General features: G+C 44.5%; 1 protein-coding gene across 3 annotated transcripts in view; it reads left to right on the top strand.

Annotated features, from left to right (window-relative positions):
* The first annotated feature begins 1534 nt into the window (after positions 1-1534).
* The window catches only part of Stxbp6 (syntaxin binding protein 6), a 247811-nt gene continuing 230067 nt past the window's right edge, over positions 1535-19278 (top strand). The window contains exon 1 of one of the 3 annotated variants that reach the window (XM_052738450.1): positions 1535-1987. In XM_052738450.1, coding sequence (XP_052594410.1) covers positions 1651-1987 — 337 coding nt within the window. In that variant the 5' untranslated portion in view covers positions 1535-1650. Of the gene's footprint in view, positions 1988-2063; positions 2084-19278 lie in introns of those variants that run through there. The other 2 variants (XM_052738451.1, XM_052738449.1) reach the window with 2 other exon arrangements.

The following is a 19278-nucleotide window of genomic DNA, read 5'->3' as shown; positions in this document are numbered from 1 at the left end:
TTAGTTTGTTATTTCAGACAACTTTTGTAATGCAGCAGTCTTTATGTCTTTATACATGATCAAGGACAGTGCTTTCTTACTGCACAAACTCTCACTTAAAAAAAATCACACATCACTTCTCCTAAACCTCTCATAAATAATGAAAACTGTCTTCTAATTCATTGATGAAAACATAACATGGAAGAGAAGCCACTTGCTCACCTAACTCCTGATGGAGGAGTGGCTGGGATTGAACCGAAAAACCCGAGAATTAGTTTTTGGTAAAAAGGTAATCCAACCATGTGTCTCTGCAGAGATAGGCTTTATCAGGAAAATGCCTCCGATTGTCATAAAACAGTGATCATGTCATAAGCAGCCCCCATTCTTCCCCTCTGAAGAACTATTGCTCAACATAACGCGTCTTCCCAGAAGCGTTATCTTTGGATTACGAAGCTTTATTTTCCTCCAGCATCTCAGCTGGTTCCAACATGTTCTACCAGATAAAGTTCAGGCATCATCACAGACTGGCAATCAGGACCCCAGAGCCCACCTTGCTCCAATTCTCTTAATGTACTACATCTTGGTCGCTTAAAAGTAAACTCCAGCTAAGTAGGGTCAGGCCTGGATGAGGTAGGACACAAAATGGAAAGGTTGGCCAAATTACTTGGCAATCAGATTAAAATTTTAATGCAGTATTTAAAGAGAGAAATCAATGCAAAAATGCATGATAAAAATATCAAAATCTGGTACCATGGGGTCTTCCGTTTGATTCAGAATCTAAAATGCCTTTAAGGGACTCTCCAGCAGCTAGGCTGAGTCCAGCTTATCTTGCAGTACTCTCCTACTCAGGTGTTTATACTCCTGAAGATCCTCAAAGTTAGTTCCCAAAGCTCCTTTCCGCATTAGTTACCTCTGAATGTGCCAGCGTTTATCGCTAGCGTTTATCGCTAGCTCTCTTCTGTCAGGAAAACCTATTTCCCCTCGCACTTTGAAGGCAGTCTGAATCATCTTGGATCCTTTCCAGCGCCTTCCTAAACCACCATGGGCAGGCACTCAGCACCTCTGCACAGAACTCCTTGGTTCAAACTGGCTGAGCAGCCACTGAACCCAGTCATGGGTTTTCGGTCTAGTGTTATTATTATTATTTAATTCTCTGACAAGATTCAATTACTAGGATATTTTACACGAGAAAGCTACATGTCAACCACTTATTTATGTATTTATAAAATAAAATCCAGCAAACCCAGGTCATTTCTAGCAGGACAGCTGCGCTGCCAGCGGAGCTCTCTTAAGCTGGCCTCCTCCTCCCGCTTCAGTCTATTTACTGGGCTTGCCAGGCCCCATTAGCTCTTGGATTTTTGTCACCCTCGATAAGCCTGGGACTGAATAAAACCCCACCTGCTGGGCCCACATTCCTGTAGCATGTTTTCTGGTTGTCCTTTGAATACTGGCTTGCAGAGGCTCGCAGAATCAGCCCACCTTTCCAGTCCACAAACTTCTCACAACCGGGTGCGACTCTTACTGCCTTTCCACTCGCTGACCCGCGTCCCCAGGGCCTTCCTCCACTTGTCCCCTGGGCTCGCTCGGGGCCCGAGGCCCAACCCCGAGCCCTGGGCCACCGATCTTTGCCCCGGGCCAGGGCGCTATGGCTCGCCCACGGCCGCACTGGGCATGCTCATAGGCAGCGGCGGGGGCAGGTTGGTTTCTCTAGCTCGCACTCGCGGCCGCGGGCTGGCGCGAGGCTGCCGCTGGAGCTCTGGTGCCGGGAGTTGGAGTTGCCAGGAGTTTCCCCGACCCCTCCCTCCTCGCGCGCCGCTAGCAGGAGCCCGCGCGGGAGCGGAGAGCAGCGAGCAGCGAGCAGCGAGCGAGGCGCCAGCAGCTGAGCCGGCCGGCCAGCCTGGTCCGCAGCCCCGATCTCCGCGCGCGGGGCAGCCGCGGGGGAGCACTGTCTCCGGTTGGGACGCGTGCCGCGCACTAGGCACCGCCCGAGCACGAGCCGGGCTGCACGGTAGGCTCCGGGCGCGGGGAGGCCAGGCCACCGGGCGTACAGTTGCAGCTCCCGCAGCTGCCGGCTGGGATGCGCGCCGCGGGGCAGGCGGCGAGGGTAGGCGCGCGGAGAGCGGCCGGCGCGGGCAAGTTGGAGGGCGGCGGGAAGAGGGGGCTGCATGCCTGGCGCAGCGGCTTTGTGCGCGCGGAAAAGGGTCTGGGTCGCTCGCTGATTCTCCCTCAACCAGGGACCGGGAGTGCGAGCAATATTGGTCACAGCCTAGAGGGCAGATTCCCGTGACAAAGTTGGTAGTGAGGCCGGTAGGTCTCCCCTGCTGGCTCGGCAGAACGGCCCCCAAGGGGGCCGCCTGGAGGCTCTGGTTATGGAGACCTCAGTGGGTCGCTGCGCCCCTAGTCAGAGTTCTGTTCACTGAGATCAGCGAGTCACCCCAATCTATGAATCCTGGCATATTCTAGGAAGATATTTGCTGTCAAAACTGAGGAGGGGGGTACTTCTCGCGGGACAGGCTTCCGGCACCCCTGGCTTTTTACCCCTGTACCCAACCAAAGAAGTGCTCAGGGGCTGGGTCAAGGCCTCTGGGCTCCGATTTTTTTTTTCCCCCAGAGCGCTCCAGAATCCAGCTCACACATATGGCGGGTCAGCGTGGCTGGAGTAGATGGATGGCTTGCTTTTTCTTCCTGACTTTCCCCAGGTTTACATCATCACAGACCCCAGGACCCAAATGATCAGTTAGAGAGTTTAGAATGGCACACAGTTCTTAAGGAGGAGTGCATGGGAGCTTGTTTGCCTTGGACTTCATAACAACCCTCTCGTGTTTCTATCATTCTTCTACCCGGACTTTGTGGGAAGGAACAAAGCCAGGGGCAGAGGACTGTTCTGCTTCATTCCACCGTCTCCTAAAGTCTTCTGGGAGACTCCAAGGCCCTGGAACTGGCTGTGTGCGTATTGCAAGGATGTAGAGGATGCCCATGTTCCTCCTGGCTCCACTTTTTTCACTTCTTGTTTTGAGTTTTAGGGTTTTGCCTACACACCAGTCAGAGCGGAGTTGTCATAACAGGGTGGGGTGTCGGGGAAAGTGGAGGAGAGCGGGGTTGAAGTGTGTGGAGGATCTGCAGCCCAGTCTTGGAGTGGTTGTTTGCCTTGCCTAGGAGGCTCTATGGGAAGAAGTCCAGAATGATTATGCAGGCTAGAAATAGGCTTCTCACTCTTTCTTCTGTTCTTTTCCTTTCCTTTTTTATTTTCTCTTCTTCCTTCCCTTTCCTCTCTTTTGGCTGAGCACCTTGGCTGCTGGGTTTGTGTGTTAAGTTCTTAAAGGAGCACTCACACTCTTGAGGAAGTGCTGGTGTGTTAGGAGTTCACCATTTCTGCTGTATGATTTTCTCTTGGGGATTGTACATTTAAAGAAGATTTCCAGATGTACAGATCCCATGGAGTGTGGCTATACTACTCAGGTTCTAGAGTCAGACAGACCTGAGCTCAAGTTTTCCCTGGTGATGGGCCTGGTGGACTAGCTGTTCGCTACTCTGAGCTTCGGGGTTTTTGTTCTTTTCTTTTTGTAACAAATAGGAGTCGATGGTGACCCTATTGCTCTCCATATCTGTTGTGAGACTTGAGTGACACAGTGGAGATGGAGGGAGCTAAGGAAACATGAAGCGGTATCCACACCTTAGGCGGTATAACTGTGCACTGTACCCAGTTTAAAAAAGTCTGCTTCTTGATGATAACAAAGAACCACGTCTCCCCCCACCATGCAGTGTTCACTACAAGGTTTAGCTGCTGAGATCTGTGGAAGCAGCGATTTACACACACACACCTGCACAGCTTCTCTTGATTTTATGGGTTGGAAATCCCTCTTTTCTGTCTGAGGGAGGCAGTGTGGTATAATGGAGGAGACCATGGGACCTGCATTAAACCATTCACAGTCTGGGGGTGGGGGGGCGCAGAATTGTCTGTGTCAGCAAGGCTTTCCTTTGTGATCCAAGGATGATGACGAGATCAGCAAGCCCTGTGATGGAGCTCTCTCTTGGCTTCTCACAGTAACCTTGAACTGAGGACTCAACCCCTCATTGGAAAAATGAGTCTGGGAGATTAAACACCAGTTTAAGAGGCAAGGACAGGAGAGATTACATGACACCCAGTGAACTAGAACTTAATGAGGTTCCCGAGCTTCCCCAGAAACATACCCTAGCCTAGAGCAGAGATTTCCAAATATGAGCATTAGGCCTTGTTAACTCCTAGATTGCTGGATTCCACTTCCAGTCTCTAGGTTTAGAGCAGAGGTGTAGCAGTTTGTGTTTGTAACTAGTCTCAGATGGTTGCTAGGCTGTTCTCCAGGGCATGCCTATGGAATCACGAATTTGTATGGTGGGAGAAAGAGAGATGAGGGCTGTTCCAAAGTATCAGGACTCTAGTTCTTCCCAGAAGAGGCAGGCTTTCTTCCTGGAGCCTGTGGAAACTGCTTTAAGCATCGTGAACTCCAGGCCATGTGCCAGCTTCCATTCCTAGTTTTAATGATTCTAGTCACTTTTCAAAGAAATGGCTTTACAAAAAGATGAGACTGCCCTTTTCTTAATGTCGAGTGCTTGGTCTCTGGTCTCTAGAGGCTTGGTAGATGCGCGGTGACCATGCTTTGGTAGAGAGAGACTGGTGATCCTTATATGTATGCAAATCTGTGGGACATTCTCTTGCTTAGGATTGATGTGGGGGGGGGCCAAGCCCTTGGTGGGCATTGGCACCCTGAGCGGTGGTCTTGGGCTCTTGAAGTAAGCAAGTTGAGCAAGCCATGGTGAGCAAGCCATGGTGAGCAGGCCAGTAGCAGTGATCCTCCAAGGAGGCTGCTTATGAGCCTGCTTGAATTCCTGCCCAGACCTCCCTCCGTGATGAACTGTGATTGGGACATGTAAACCAAGTAAACCCTTTCTTCCCCAAGTTGCTTTTGCTCATGATGCTTATCACAGCAACAGAAAGCAAACTAATACAATGAGGTTAGGTCCAACAAGTTTTCTATTTCCTTTTCTGAGGCTCTTGGACATTTGTGCAAAGTTTGCACACAGCATTGACGGCTGGAGCAAAGTGGTTATGGGACAGGTAAAATCACCAGAAAGCACATTTGAAAAGGAGTTTTAGTAGTGTTTTCTCTCAATACACAGCTTGCTCAGGCCTTTTGGAAGTGTCGAGTGGACCCTGTGCCAGGTGACCCTTGGTGATCAGACTTAGTCAAGGCCTTTCAGGCCTTCTCGAGGATGGTGGCCTTGGCAGTGACCTACAGATTTCAGAGTCAGCTATGCATTATCAGCAGGGTGCCAGAGTGCATTAGCTTTTTACCATTATTTAGACTGAACCAATCCAAAGCATTTTTCCTTGTCTCCTACACTATGGATGGTCTCTCTGTGCAGAGAGATCTTACTATGACTTGCTATGACCTAGATTGTGGTCTGCATTTTAACTACTTTGCATCAGAGAGGCACCAGGAGCCTGCTTGAGGCACGAGGGCTCTTGAGGAAGAAGTAAAGTTTATATAATACACTACCCAAATCCGGGTGCGTGAGATCAGTCAGCACTTTCACTGCTTCTTATGTTGCCATGCCAAATGGAACCCCGGCTCACCCTCAAGCTTTATCTCAGCTTCCCATTTGTGCTTTGTTTTAGCATTAAAATGATTAACAGTGGGGAGACTTATCAGTAAATCAGAAGCCTATTCAAAAACTCAAGTGTACCACTTAGTGTGTGAGCAGATAAAACTGAAGGCCCAAGCCTGCCTTCCTGACTGTAATCAACACTTGGTGAAGGAACAGTTGTCCTTCTTAAGATTCAGTAGTTCCTTTAGATGCTTTCTCCCTCTTAGCACCAGCAGTCCCTCAGCTTTAAAACTCCTTCCTGTAACTTGCTGTGGATAGTTGCGTGTTACCCTTACTTTTGCTGCTGTTTTTTTTTTTTTTTTTTTCTTTCCTGTGAGTGTGAGCATTCCTTTTCTTGTCCCTGTTTACTTTTCTCAGCAGTAACTCTCTGGTGTCTTTGTTCCCTTAGTAAGTCTATTATGAGACAATCATTATCATATTTCATTTCTCTTTGGTTGTCACTGTTGGGTCACAGAGAGTCAAAACCCATCCCAGAAGCACCATTCTCAGCCTTCCTGAGAGTGCTTTTAAACAAAACAAAACAAAACAAATCCCTGGTACACCACACTAGCTCAATTCTAAAATACATTTGTTTGTTATTTGTTTTTCATTTCGGAATTTTTCAAAAAGCAGGCAGCTTAAACATTATGAGTCCGTGTGTATTTTTTTTTGTAGCATGTTAAGAGTGTCTACCAGCAGATGATATTAGAAAACAAAGCAAATGTACCTTGTTATCCCCATATAAACTGTTTTCTCCTCAGCCCTGTCCAGCTGATAGAACTGAGCAGCAATTGGATTAGCTCAGCAATTCTGAATGTGTTGGAAGAATGCAGTTGGGGTGGATGTTAGTAGGTATGCTCTTCCAAAGGACAAATCAATTTGGGGAGCACTATCTATTATTTTCCTCGAATACAGACTCTCAACATGTGCACCATCATATCAAAGAAACTAAGATTTACCCCATTGAACACTATCAAAAAATACTCATTCATATTTATTCAAGTCAGAATTTCCTGAATCACAAAGCATTGTTGAGGTTGTCTGTGTATCTTAGGGGATGTATTAGCAAATTAGGATATGCTAACAATTCTAATATGCTCTTTAATACTATTATGGATGAAGTGGTCTCACCTCCTATATTCTTAAAATGTTAGGGGCATTTTCTGGATATTGGTTCATTAATGGATTCTGTAAGTGATGACTGGCTTGTATTACAGAGGGAGAGTTTTAAGCTGTGGTGGCTAAGAAAGTCTCCAGAAAGGGGCAGAGATGTGCTAATGTGAATAGTGGAACCCTTCTCTCCTGCACATGCAGGGCATTTTAGGTTGGTAGTATTGATACAGTAGGACTATGGAGACTAGCATTGTGTCTGTGTAGATGATTTTCAAGGCACATGAGACAAAATATGGTGCCTTGCTCAGTGTGAGACTTAGAGATCCTGTGGTGGTAGTCCAAAAAAACCCATTACATGCTTTCTCAGTTCTGTAAATTCACTAAGATTACAGGTAGGTTCTGACCATGGCAGGAGAGATGTTTGGGGGCAGTAGGAGGCACACAATTTAGGGGGATTGCAAACTGCAAACGGGGAGTGGGGAGGACTGGTTCAGGGAGGGAGAGTGGGAGTTACTAACAGCCAAAGTCATCCTTGCACAGTGGAACTCATGTCGCAGCCCCATAGAAGGATGCTGGAGAAAGAAGGACTTTCCAGGAAGAAAATTCCTCACTAGAGTTTCAAAAATAGCAAGAAAGAAGAACTCTCAGAATTCAACAATAAAGAGGCAAATAACCCAATTTAAAAGTAGATAAAGGATTTGCATAGCTATTCCTCTGAAGAGGAATGTGGAAATTTGCTCAGTGCCATTAGTCAGCAAGGAAATGTAAATCAAAATCATAAGGAGATGCCTCCCATCTATCAGGGTGGCTGTGACTGAAAAGACACAGGGAGAAACTGAACCTTCTTGTAGAGCATTGGTGAGTGTGAACGGTGAAGGCAATTTGGAAAACAGCTGGATGGTCCCTTCAAAATGTTAAACACTACCTACATGAAGAAGACCCCTACTCCCAAGTGCATTCCCAAAGGAAGTGAAAGCATGTCAGGATAAACACTTGTGAGTGAATATTCATAGCAGCATTAGTCATAGAGCCAAAAGATGGAAAGAACTCTCTTCCATCAGATAGTGAATAAAGGAAACAGAATATACCCATACAATGGAAAACAATTTAGCTGTAAAGAGGAAGGAAGTTTGGATTCGTGCTCCAACATGGGTCAGCCTTGAGCCTAATGTGTAGAAAAGCAGGACACAAAAGTCACATGTCGTATGATTCTTCCATGAAGCACCCAGAAGAGAAAAGCCCAGGGTGTTTGAAGTGAGAGTTGGAACAGGAAGTGACTCTGGTAAGCATGGGGTTTCTTTTGGGGGTGAGGGAATGTTTTGGAATTAGATGGTGATGGTTACATAACTTTTGAAAACTATTGAGTTGCATACTTTAAAGGGTATTTTTTATGGTATATAAGTTATAGCTCAATAAAAAAAAAAAAAAAAACATGGGAAAAAGTGTATGGTGGCCTGAGAGTTTTTAAAGTGATCTAAACATCAGCAATAGTTTCAGGTCAGCTTCTGCTACTGGAAAACCCTCTGGCTGATCCATCTCTCCTTGTGTGTGGGGGCCCTAAGGTTCCTGGTGAACTTTCACCAAACTCCCCTCCCCCAAATCAAGAGGCTTTTACTCCTTCACCCCTGGGTCAGTGGTGAATGCCTGTGGTCTTCAGATGCCCTCTGGTTTCTAGATTCCCCTCGTGGAACAAATTCCACACTTGGGTTCCCTGATCCCGAGCCAGCAGAGGTTCTGATGACCTGGCAGCTTATGTGGTGGAGCTTCTCCTTTTAGAGTTGACTGTGGTAGATGTTTAGTGTCATTTACTACTTCCTGGAATCCCCTCAAGATCTCCCTCCTTGTTTTAAATCCGACTATATTCAGACCTCCATGGGCTAATTGGTAATGTGTGAGCATCAGTGTGTCTGGGCCAAGAGTAATGATGCTAAGTACCTTTAACACCACTGGGGCCGAGGCTGTTGCCCTGTGGGTGGAGACGTTCTTCTCTCTTTGCTGGCGTGGTGGGACAGTGCACAGCCAAATGCTGGCAGCGCCAGGGGATCTGGTTTGAATGCTGACTTCCGCTCAGCCAGCTGCTGTGGTACTTGAGATTCTGCAGTTCTAACCAAACTGGGGTTGACGCAGATGCTGTTATCCTATGTGTCACACTTAAAGGGAAGCTGATGTACTGCAGAGAAGGAGGCTTTGGGATGGGGTGGAGCTAAATGTGAATCGTGGCTCCACCATGTGTTTGCTGTGGGACCTTGGCAAGTTAATTACCACGTGGGCCAGTTCTCTTTCCACATCAGGGTAGGACTGAGCTCACAAAACGTGCTTAGCATAATGTCTCAGAATAGCAATGCTGTTTGCCTTTTCCTTTCCTCAAGGGCCAGGAATTCCATGGTGAAAGCTAAGGCCGAACAACAAACAACAAACATCTTTCACTATGTATGTGAAAGAACAAACAGTTTAACTTGTGTGCAAGGGTTGATAGAGGGAATGGTAGATGAGATTTCATCATAGTCCTCAGGGAAGAATTTTCTGTTCATATGACCATTGTGTTGGTGAGGTTTCTGTGTTGATCTCAGCTGAGTCTGGGTCATTTTACTTCATGGAGATGAGTCTTTAGTCTGCTTGTGTGGGTAGTCTTTTGCTGACCAGAAGGCCATCCCTGAGCTGTCATTTGGTGCCACAGTTCTTTGGTAAGGTGGAACCTGCCCATCCTTGTCTAGCTGGCTTCTGCCTTCTCTTACTGACATTGATCTCTGATGCAAGTGAGGCAAACTAAAGGGAGCAAAATGCACTCAAGTGTGCAGCCCAGTAGAAGTTTCTGGGGTTAAGATTGCAAATATTGGCTTCCTAGCAGCCTTCGGAAAACCTGGTCACTTGGCTGCCTTCTCTGATTCTGCTAACTGTGGGTGGTTAGATGGAATTAGATTAATAGGGATCAACTGAAGAGGAGCCTAGGACTAAAGCCTCAAAGTAACCATAGTTCTCTTACCTGGAGTCTGTCCTGGGTGCTCTCCTGAGTCTTAGCTTCCTATATGGTTAATTGACTAGGAGTAATCCCTTCTGACTGCCCACTTGGGGTTACCCAACAGTTACCAGGTGAGCTAGTGATTGTGGACTTTTGTTCTGTTTCTGTCCCCTTTATTATGGGCAGTAGAAGCAAATAGGAAATTATGTTTAATTTCAATTTATAGAGCCTACTTGTTTTCTTTTGGGAAACAAGATATAAGGATGGTCTTTAAGACAAACACAACCAGTCACAGATCAGTACATCTAAACAGTTACCAGTTGTCACAGCCTGAGAGACTCTGCTTTTGTGAGGGTGATAAATGTAGCCCAGGAGACCCTGTCCCACACTCTGGTTTGACTCTGGAAAGTGGGAAGTATCTGATTTCTGGGGCACATAATGTGTATGCTTTAGTCGCTTTCTGTAACTATTGCTATCGGTGTCTGGCCTGGCAGGGGACAGATCAGGGAGGCTCTTTTGTTTTTAGACTGCTTTGAAATGTGTTGCTGCACATAATCGAAGGTGAAAGCTCGCAGTGCCTGGTGATTGTGAAGTCAATATTATTCTTGATGAATTTAATCCACCCTATCATTAAATCGCAGTGAGGAAGCTGTCCTGCTGCTGAGGGTTGTAAAGCTGGGTGTTCCTGACGTCAGTCCTTTAAAATTAAATCGATAGACAACTCTAACAGTAATTAAAAAGCCAGACAAACCTCTACTTTGATGCCGGGGTGTTGTGTTTATGGAAGGAACTCGGTGCTAATAATGAGCGTATTTCTCCCAATTTTCTTCTGGTAAGTGCAAAATGAGACTTTCAGCTCCCTTTCTGATATTGCCAGTCACACCATGGTCTATCTTGTCCTTAATCTTTGTAAAAGAATGAACCAAGAATTCTGAACTCAGGTCCCTTTTTAGTCAGTCTTTGCTCTCCATCCCTACTGAAGTGAACTCCTTCAGAAGCAGGAGCAGGGACCTTCGCGTGTAGTTTGTTTGCATCCCTGCAGATACTGTGCACATCTGGTAGAGAGAAAAGAATCAATAGTGTGTTGAGCTAGACAGCTGCGTCCTCTGGGATTGCTCTTCACTGTCTACTCCATCAATGTTTCTGTCAGTGTTGCTTTCATTATGTAATGTTTGCCTACAGAATATATACTCCATGGTTTTGAGTACTTTGCAATTAGTCCTCTTACAACTCACAGCAAACACTTAGAAGTTTATGGAAATACAGAATACTTCTGTATTCTGTCCCTTTTGTTTTGCACTTATTTTTAATAGACAAGTAAAACCATATGTGTCTATTGTATACAGCATGTTTTGATATGAGTGTGCATTGTGGAATAACTAAGTTAAGCTCGTGATGCATTACTTCACAACTATTTGTGTGAGACAATTGAAAGCTCTCAAGCAGTTTTCAAGTATATGCCACATTGGTGTTGATGACTATCATCTTGTTGTTCAAGGAATCTCTTAAATTTATGTCTCCTAACTGAAATTTTGTATCCTTTGATCAACATTTTTCATATCCCCTATCCCTTTGTAACCGGGATCCTACGCCATACTTCTAGGAGTTTGAAAGTCTGACTTCTGAGCCCCTGGTTTTGTTTGTGAGATTTATCTGTGCTAGATGTACAAGAGTTGTTTATTCATTTTCACTGGTAGATAATATTCCTTTACATGAATATACAGTAACTATGTATGACACACATTTGAATGGTTTTCAGCCCCAGTAAGAATAATGCTGATGTGAACATTTATGTTTATCTTTTTGGGTGATCATGGTTTGCATTTCTGACTGAGCATGTGTGTATATGACTGCTGAGTCCTAAGATGTGCTAGCTAGTTTTATGTCAACTTGATGAATGCTGGAGTTATCTGAAAGGAGGGGATTTCAACTGAGAAAATGCCTTCATAAGATCCAGATGTAGGGCATTTTCTTAATTAGTGATTGATGGTTGAGGGCCCTGCCCATTGTGGGTGGTGCCATTACTTGGCTGATGATCCTGGGTTCTATAAGAAGGCAGGCTGTGTTAGCCATGATGAGCAAGCCAGTAAGAAGCAAATGGATGGAACTAGAAAAAAGCAATCTGAGTGAGATAACCCAGACCCAGAAAGACAAATGTATGTACTCTCCCATAAGTGGTTATTAGGAGTACAGCATAGGATAACCAACCTACAGCCCCTAGCTAGAGAGAGGATAGATAACAAGGAGGGCCCAAAGAGGGATGCATGGATTTCCCTGGGAAGGGGAGGTAGAAGAGATTTAAATTATCTCATCTACCTTTTGCCTCAGGGCTTTTACCTTTTCTTACTTCTGTAACCTTACTTTCACTCTTACTCCATGGCTTGCTGTGTAACTGGGTGGCTAGCCCCTGATGTTCTCTTCCTTCTCTGGATCCTTCTCTCCTCCTCCCAGATTTCTCCTTCTATTTATTCTGTCTTCCTGCCAGCCCCACCTATTTCTTTCTCCTGCCTCACTATTGGCTGTTCAACTCTTTATTAGACCATGAGGTGTTTTAGACAGGCACAGTAACACAGCTTCACAGAGTTAAACAAATGCAACATAAGCAAAAGTAGCATACCTTAAAATAATGTTCTACCACAGGGGCCATTTTGGAGTTAGGGAGAAACTTGGCACCAGAGAACCCACCAGGAATCCACACGGATAACCCCAGCTTCTTGAATATTATTATGCTCCAGCCTTAATAATCTTCTTCCCAGGGGACCAGAAGAGAAGCTACAAACGGCACGACTTATTTTCAGGAAAAGAATCTAAGTACACCAAGCTTTTAGTTTGTCCACTTTATTCCTCTGGGATAAAATTCTATCTATACAGCTTCATTTCTGTTCTCATACCTAGGTCCTTTCTTGCCTGATATCTCTCTATATTTATCTGCTGTCCCCTCTATACCCCATCTTGGTCTTTCTCATCTCATTCTTCCCCATCTGGCTCTTCCTCATCTTCCATCTCATTCTTCTAGTTCTCCAGTCAAAATCCCCTCTAAGTCTCTGAGGTTTACAGTTATATATCCATGCAATAACAGTGCTCTAGCTAAAAGCAAGGTCAGCAGGCTTGAATTCTTACAGGATCATAAAGGCAGACAAGAGTTTTCCTCAGGCACTGACCTTCAGGCTTTCTTTTACAACCCAACAGGGGAGTGGTAAAGGAGGAGGTCAACTAAGAGCTGAAATTGGCTAATATATCAGAAAAAGGGAATTTATGTTATCAAACTACGTTCCTAGAGGTGGTTAAGTAAATGTTAGGAGTCTATAATGTTAGTATAAATACCACTAAGGCTGTATAAGAAAGGAGGGTCTGAGCTTAATTTGCCTTAATTCAGGAGACCATTTGGCCTTGATGCTTGATAGGTATTTCAGATAAAATACATTGCTATGAGTTCTTGGAAGCATACATAGCATACAAAGAAATCATTGCAGGAGTCGGCTAATATATATACAAAATCTAAAATATCACTAAGAGTTCTTAAGCCATGGCTTGACCTTCAGAAAAGTCCTTGACCTTTCCAAGTAGTAGCTTTTGTAATAGTAGCTGAATTCCATTACATTTTCCTGCAGCGTGCAGTACCAGCTAAGACTCCTAGCAATAGTGGAGAGGGTGCCTGAACTGGCCATCTACTGTAATCAGATTGGTGACTACCCTAATTGTCATCAGAGGTACTCTATCCAGTAACTGATGGAAGCAGATGCAGAGATCCACAGCCAAGCACTTGGCTGAGCTCCGGGAGTCTTTCTGAAGAAAGGGAAGAGGGATTGTAGGAGCTAGGGGGGTCATGACAGGGGAACCCACAGACAAAGCTGACCTGAGCTTTTGGGAGCTCTTGGACTCTAGACCAACAATTAGGGAGCCTGCATGGGACTGACCTAGGCCCTCTGCATGTGTGCGACAGTTGTGTAGCTTGGTCTCTTCATATGGCTCGTAGCAGTGAGATCAAGACCTGTCTCTGGCTCTTAGCTGACTTTTGGGAACCAGTTCCCCATGCTAGATACCTTGTCCAGCCTTGATGCAAGGGGAGCAGCTCAGTCCTGCCCAACTTGATGTACCATGCTTTGCTCAAGCCCATGGGAGGCCTGCCCCTTTCTGAATGGAGATGGAGGAGGAGTGGAAGGGATGGTGGGTAGATGAGAAGTGGGGGGAGGGGGCAGCTGGGAAGAGAGGAGGGAGGGGAAACTGTGGTTGTGCAATAAATGAAAAAAAATCTTATTTAAATAAAATAAAAAAATTTAAAAAAAAGAAGTCATATTGTTGATGACTCTATTCTTAGTGAAGCAAACAAATGTCTACTCACCCCAAATAGGGAACCAAAGACAGACCAAAGTCCAGTAAGTTTTATTTGGGTTACTTATAGGAGTCTGGGTGAGGGATTACATAGAGGACCAGAAATGACTCCAAGGTAGCTGTATCCCCAAAGCTTCCACCTCAATCCCTACCATAGGTATAGTTCATGAAAGTTGGATAACTGAATTTCACTGTACAACCAACAGGTGATCACTGTACAACTTACAGGCAGCTCAACAGGTTGGAGTGTCTCTCAGCAGGCCGTACCGCTTACATGTGCTTGGGGAAGGGAGGGCCTAGTACATTTGGTCCATTGCAGGGACTTCCTGAAACTTTTGCGTTGTTTACTTGTTGAGTGGAGGTCTTGAAGGATATTTGTTTACACTGTGTGAAGATGTATCATTGTGATTGGTTTAATAAAAAGCTAAATGACCAATACTAGGCAGGAGAGAATGGGGGTCCTTCCAGGCAGAGAGATAAGAGACTGGGAACAAGTTGGACCTGCAGAATGGAGGGAGGTAGAAGCCATGTGGCAGAATGTAGATGAATAGAAACAGGTTAATTTGAGTTATAAGAGCTAGTTGGAAACAAGCCTAAGCTAAAAGCCAAGCTTTCCCAATTTAAGGGAGGGAGGGAAGGAGGGAGGGAGGGAGGGAGGGAGGGAGAGAGAGAGAGAGAGAGAGAGAGAGAGAGAGAGAGAGAGAGAGAGAGAAGAGAAGAGATCCCTTCATGGCCTTTGCATCAGTTCCTGCCTCTAGGATCCTGCCCTGTTTGAGTTCCTGTCCTGACTTCCTTTAATAATAGATTATGGTGTAGAAATATAAGACAAACCCTTTCCTCTCCAACTTTCTTTTGCTCATGATGTTTCATCACAGCAATAGAAACCCTAACTAAGACAAATTGGGACCAGGATATTTGGGTAAAGCTGTGACAGGGTGACTTGTTTTGGGGAAGATTGTAGAAGGATGTCAGCCCTTTGGGCTAAGGAACAATTGAGTGTTGAGAGCTCAGTGAGCTGTTCTGTAGGAACTTGGAAGATGAGAATGTTGAGAGCAATTCCAACACTGAAGGCTTGGCTTGTAAAGTTTCAGAGGGAAGGAAGCAAAGACCCCGCTGCACCTTTTGTGTGAAGTGTCTGGTCAGCCGGAGCTGAAGAATTGGCTGTGATTTACAAGAGTAAAAACCATTAGCCACTAAAGTAAAACCTCTTTGCTGGGACAATGAATACTGGTCAGTGGGGGCTAAAGAACCAGTGATGATTAAGAGGAGACCAGCATCACTGAGGTAAAATCTTCTGGGGAGTGTTTCCTTGGGGTTAGCATACATAAGCTGTACTCCAGAAGTGGCTGAGATTGTACCTCATGCTGGCAGCTGAACTTGGTAGTCTGAGAGTCACCCGTGTGGTATTGGTTTTGAAGGTGTGAAAAGGTCATGGAAAGCAGCTGAGGCTTGCCCTGTGACAGGATCGGAGTCCCTGAAGAGAGGCCTGGGCAGGCTATTGGTGAAAGTGAATCCCAGTCACAGCAGAGACTCCAGCATTTTGGAGATAACTACCAAGAACAGCAGCAGTGGTGGAGTGGAGCCAGCTGGAGCCTATAAGACAAGCTGAAGAAGTGACACAAGCCATTTGGAGGAGTCCAGATGATCCTTGAGTGAATCCCAGATAATTGGACATTGAGTTAGTTACACTTTTGGAGTCTGGTTTTGCATTGTTCATATTGTGATTGTGCCCTGGTTCATCTCTCTTGAAGTAAGAAAGAATTTAATTTTTTCTCGATTTTATACGAGGTCAGAGTTGAGAGACTTTGAATTTTAAATGTCTTTGGATTTTACTGCTGTCTCTCCATCTCTCTCTAGGAGGGTGTTTCAAGATAGGGTTTCTCTGTGTAGCCCAGGAACTCACACTGTAGATCAGGCTGGTCTTGAACTCACAGAGATCCTCCTGCCTCTGCCCCCCACCAAGAGCTGTGCCACTACTACTGGCTAAGACTTTGGACTTTACAAGAGCCTGGCGATTTTGAAAAGACTGAATTTTTAAGTGTTTGAATATAAGACTGTGAGGCTTTTAAAATTTGGATCATTTATGTTGTAATGGTGATATTAATGTGTGATCTCGAGGAAGAACAAGAAAGAAAAGGTTATAGCTTAACAGTGATGTAGTTGTGTGTTGACAAGGGATCAGTTGTGATGGCTAGTTTTGTGTCAACTTGACCCAAGCTGGAGTTATCTGAAAGGAGGGAACCTCAATTGACAAAATGCCTCCATAACATCTGGCTGTAGGGTGTTTTCTTGATTAGCGATTGATGGAGGAGAGTCCAGCCCATTGTGGGTGGTGGTCATGGCTTCGACAGGAAAGAAGGGTGAGCAAGCCATGATGAGCAAGCCATTAAGCAGCCATGCCTCCAGGTTTTTGCCCTATTTGAGTTCCTGCCCTGACTTCTTTCAATGATGGACTACAATGTGGAAGTGTAAGCCAAATAAACCCTTTCTTCCCCAACTTGCTTTTGGTCATGGTGTTTGGTTATGGCAATAGAAACCCTAACTAAGAAAGACATGAAGTGTTTTCTATTGTAATCATATATACTTTATTAGATTTGAGTTTGAGTTCCATAATCTTACCGGCATTGAGTTTGATAAGTCATTTTGATTTTAGTCATTCTGATGTCTGTATAGGGCTTTATCATTATGGCATTAAATTACATTTTTCTCATTACTATTTGAAGCTTAACAAGTTTGTATGTGTGTATTAGCAATTGGATATCATCTGTGGAGTACCTGCTGAAGCTTCTTGCTTACTTTTCAGCTTGCCCACCCAGCAAATTACTAAGAACAACTTCAGCATGAGAGTTCAATGCCTAATTATATCCTTCTATATTCTGGGGGAGTAGGGCCCAGAGGGATATGTAGAATCCTAAAACCCCTTTGCATGGAAAAAAAAAAACTTCCTAAAGAAGTAGAGCTAACCTGGACACTTGTAAAGTTATGAGAGATTTAATCTATATATGAGCTTGCATTTATAGAATTATTTTAGGAAGATGGGATAATATTACCAAAGCCCTTTTAGGAATTGCTTTGTGTATTCTTTTGAATAGTTGTCCTTGGTTTTAAAATGTCCTTTGAGTATGACTGTGATTTAGGGAAATAGACTTCTCTCTAGATTAGGGATGTAGCTACATGGTACACTGGTATAACACACAGCTCTTGGCTCAGTCTCCAGCACTTCAGAAACCAACAAAAATAACACCTCTTGTGAATATGGGTGATCCTTTATTAGTGACTAAGGAAAGGTACTGTTCACATAATAGAATTTTTATTTCTTTTGTGAGTACAAGCTACCTTACAGGGTAGAAGAAAGCTCTTATTTCTTTAGTGAAAATATAAACTGGAGGTGAATATGCTACTTTTATAAATAAAAAAAAAATCAGAGGTTTAGAGAAAAAGAACGTGATTCACAGTGAAGCCTAGCTGTGTTTCGATTTCCTTTTCCCCCAGTAAGGGATTCTTCTTCTTCTACTTCCCCTTCTTCCTCTTCTTCCTCCTCTTCATCTTTCTCCTCCTCTTCTCTCTCTATCCCCCTCCCTTCTCTCTCTCTCTCTCTCTCTCTCTCTCTCTCTCTCTCTCTCTCTCTCTCTCTCTCTCTCTCTTTTGGAGACAGGGTTTCTTTGTGTAGCTCTGGCTGTCCTGAAACTTGCTCTGTAGGCCAAGCTGGCTTTGAACTTGTATTTGGAGCCCAACCCCAAAGGCATTTAGGTATGGAGAGATGTGCCTTTGCTGGGATTAGAGGCATGCGCCCACCACTACCTAGTTAAGAGATTTGTGTTCATACCACATTTAACTCCTGTAGAGGATTCCAGAGCAGGTGCGAAGAGGTGGGTGTTACTAACACATAGCTGTCTTGTCCCCAAGTGGATGTGAATACCTGGCACGGGTATCTATCTAAACCACTTTCTTCATGATTACATTAACTTATATGTGTGTAAATGTGTACAAGACAGAACTAGAGTGGCTGGCAGATGTCTCAACTTATTACTCACCTCCTACCAAAAGAAAAATGAGGAAATAGCACTTTGTATTTTGAATGCTACTGTGAACGGAGGAAATATAAGATATACATTGTGGTAAGCAGGCATAGTAAGGGCCTCCTGCATCCTTATTCTCTGGGGAGGGGGGGATGTAGGTCAGGTTCCAGTGATGGTATTGGATGAGTATGGTACACACTGTTTTCCTGTAGATTAGCTGTGTTACCTACAGTTCTCTAGTGTGTTTAAGCTCTTGGTTTGGGAATAAGGACCTCATTTCAGTCACTGTAATATTAATTTTATTAAGAACTTATAGTTGTAGACAGGTAGGTTTTAAGGACATTTTATGGATTCCTTGAATTAGCTTATTTATATGTTTTCTTTACAGAGTTAGAAAGCAAAACAGAGTTTGTCCTTTTGTCCTTGGTTCATGCAGCCGTTAGTGTGACTCCTGAATTCCTTGATCACTGTAATGTATTAGTGAGGAACTGCAGAGTGTGGTCAGAACCTGCAACTGTCACCCCATGACGTGCCTATCAATAATAGATCATTCACTTATCAAGAGGAGCTTCATCTCTAAGAGAAACACCCACATTTTAAATCGGCTCAGCTTAGGTGAGGCATGGGAAAATGAATTGTAGCACGTATTGAGAAAAAACAGATTTTTCAAGAAGTCTTTCACTGACGTTTGAACAGGGGGAAAGGTCTCATTTATGGTCATATGAGTGTCTGTACAAAGACACCATGTATACTTGGTGGGGAGCAGCCGTCATTATACCAGTTAGTGTAGTTGGAAGAAAGTCCTATACTTGGAATCCGACCCCAAAGGCATTTAGCCATAGAGAGATGTGTTGTGAATCTCAGGAAACATCCTGAAGTCATTTTGAGCCTTTAACACTTAATCTCGGTTTTTCTATTCATACTGCATTCAGCTTTCCTTCATCTGTAAGATGAATCTAGTAACAACAGTGTCCTTAGGTTTCTGCCAGGGTTATATTTGAAAATTTGTGAAATCTGAGAGGTTTTACATGAATTAAAGGCAATCTTTAATTACATTTCTTCTTTCCCTGTAGTCCTCCCTACCACTAGTGGGCACTGTTGCTAAGTGAGGCCAAGCCCCAGGATGACAGTTGATTCTTGGCAAATAAGATCTATTTCTTGGATAAGTGCTCACAGATAGGTAAATGAATTCCTTCCTTCCTTCCTTCTTTCCTTCTTTCCTTCTTTCCTTCCTTCCTTCCTTCCTTCCTT

This window comes from Peromyscus californicus, unplaced genomic scaffold, assembly GCF_007827085.1.
Source record: "Peromyscus californicus insignis strain IS unplaced genomic scaffold, ASM782708v3 Scaffold_15__1_contigs__length_86483966, whole genome shotgun sequence".
NCBI classification, from domain to species: domain Eukaryota; kingdom Metazoa; phylum Chordata; class Mammalia; order Rodentia; family Cricetidae; genus Peromyscus; species Peromyscus californicus.
The sequence above is the reverse complement of the archived record's forward strand: the minus strand, read 5'-3'. Positions and strand labels throughout refer to the sequence as shown.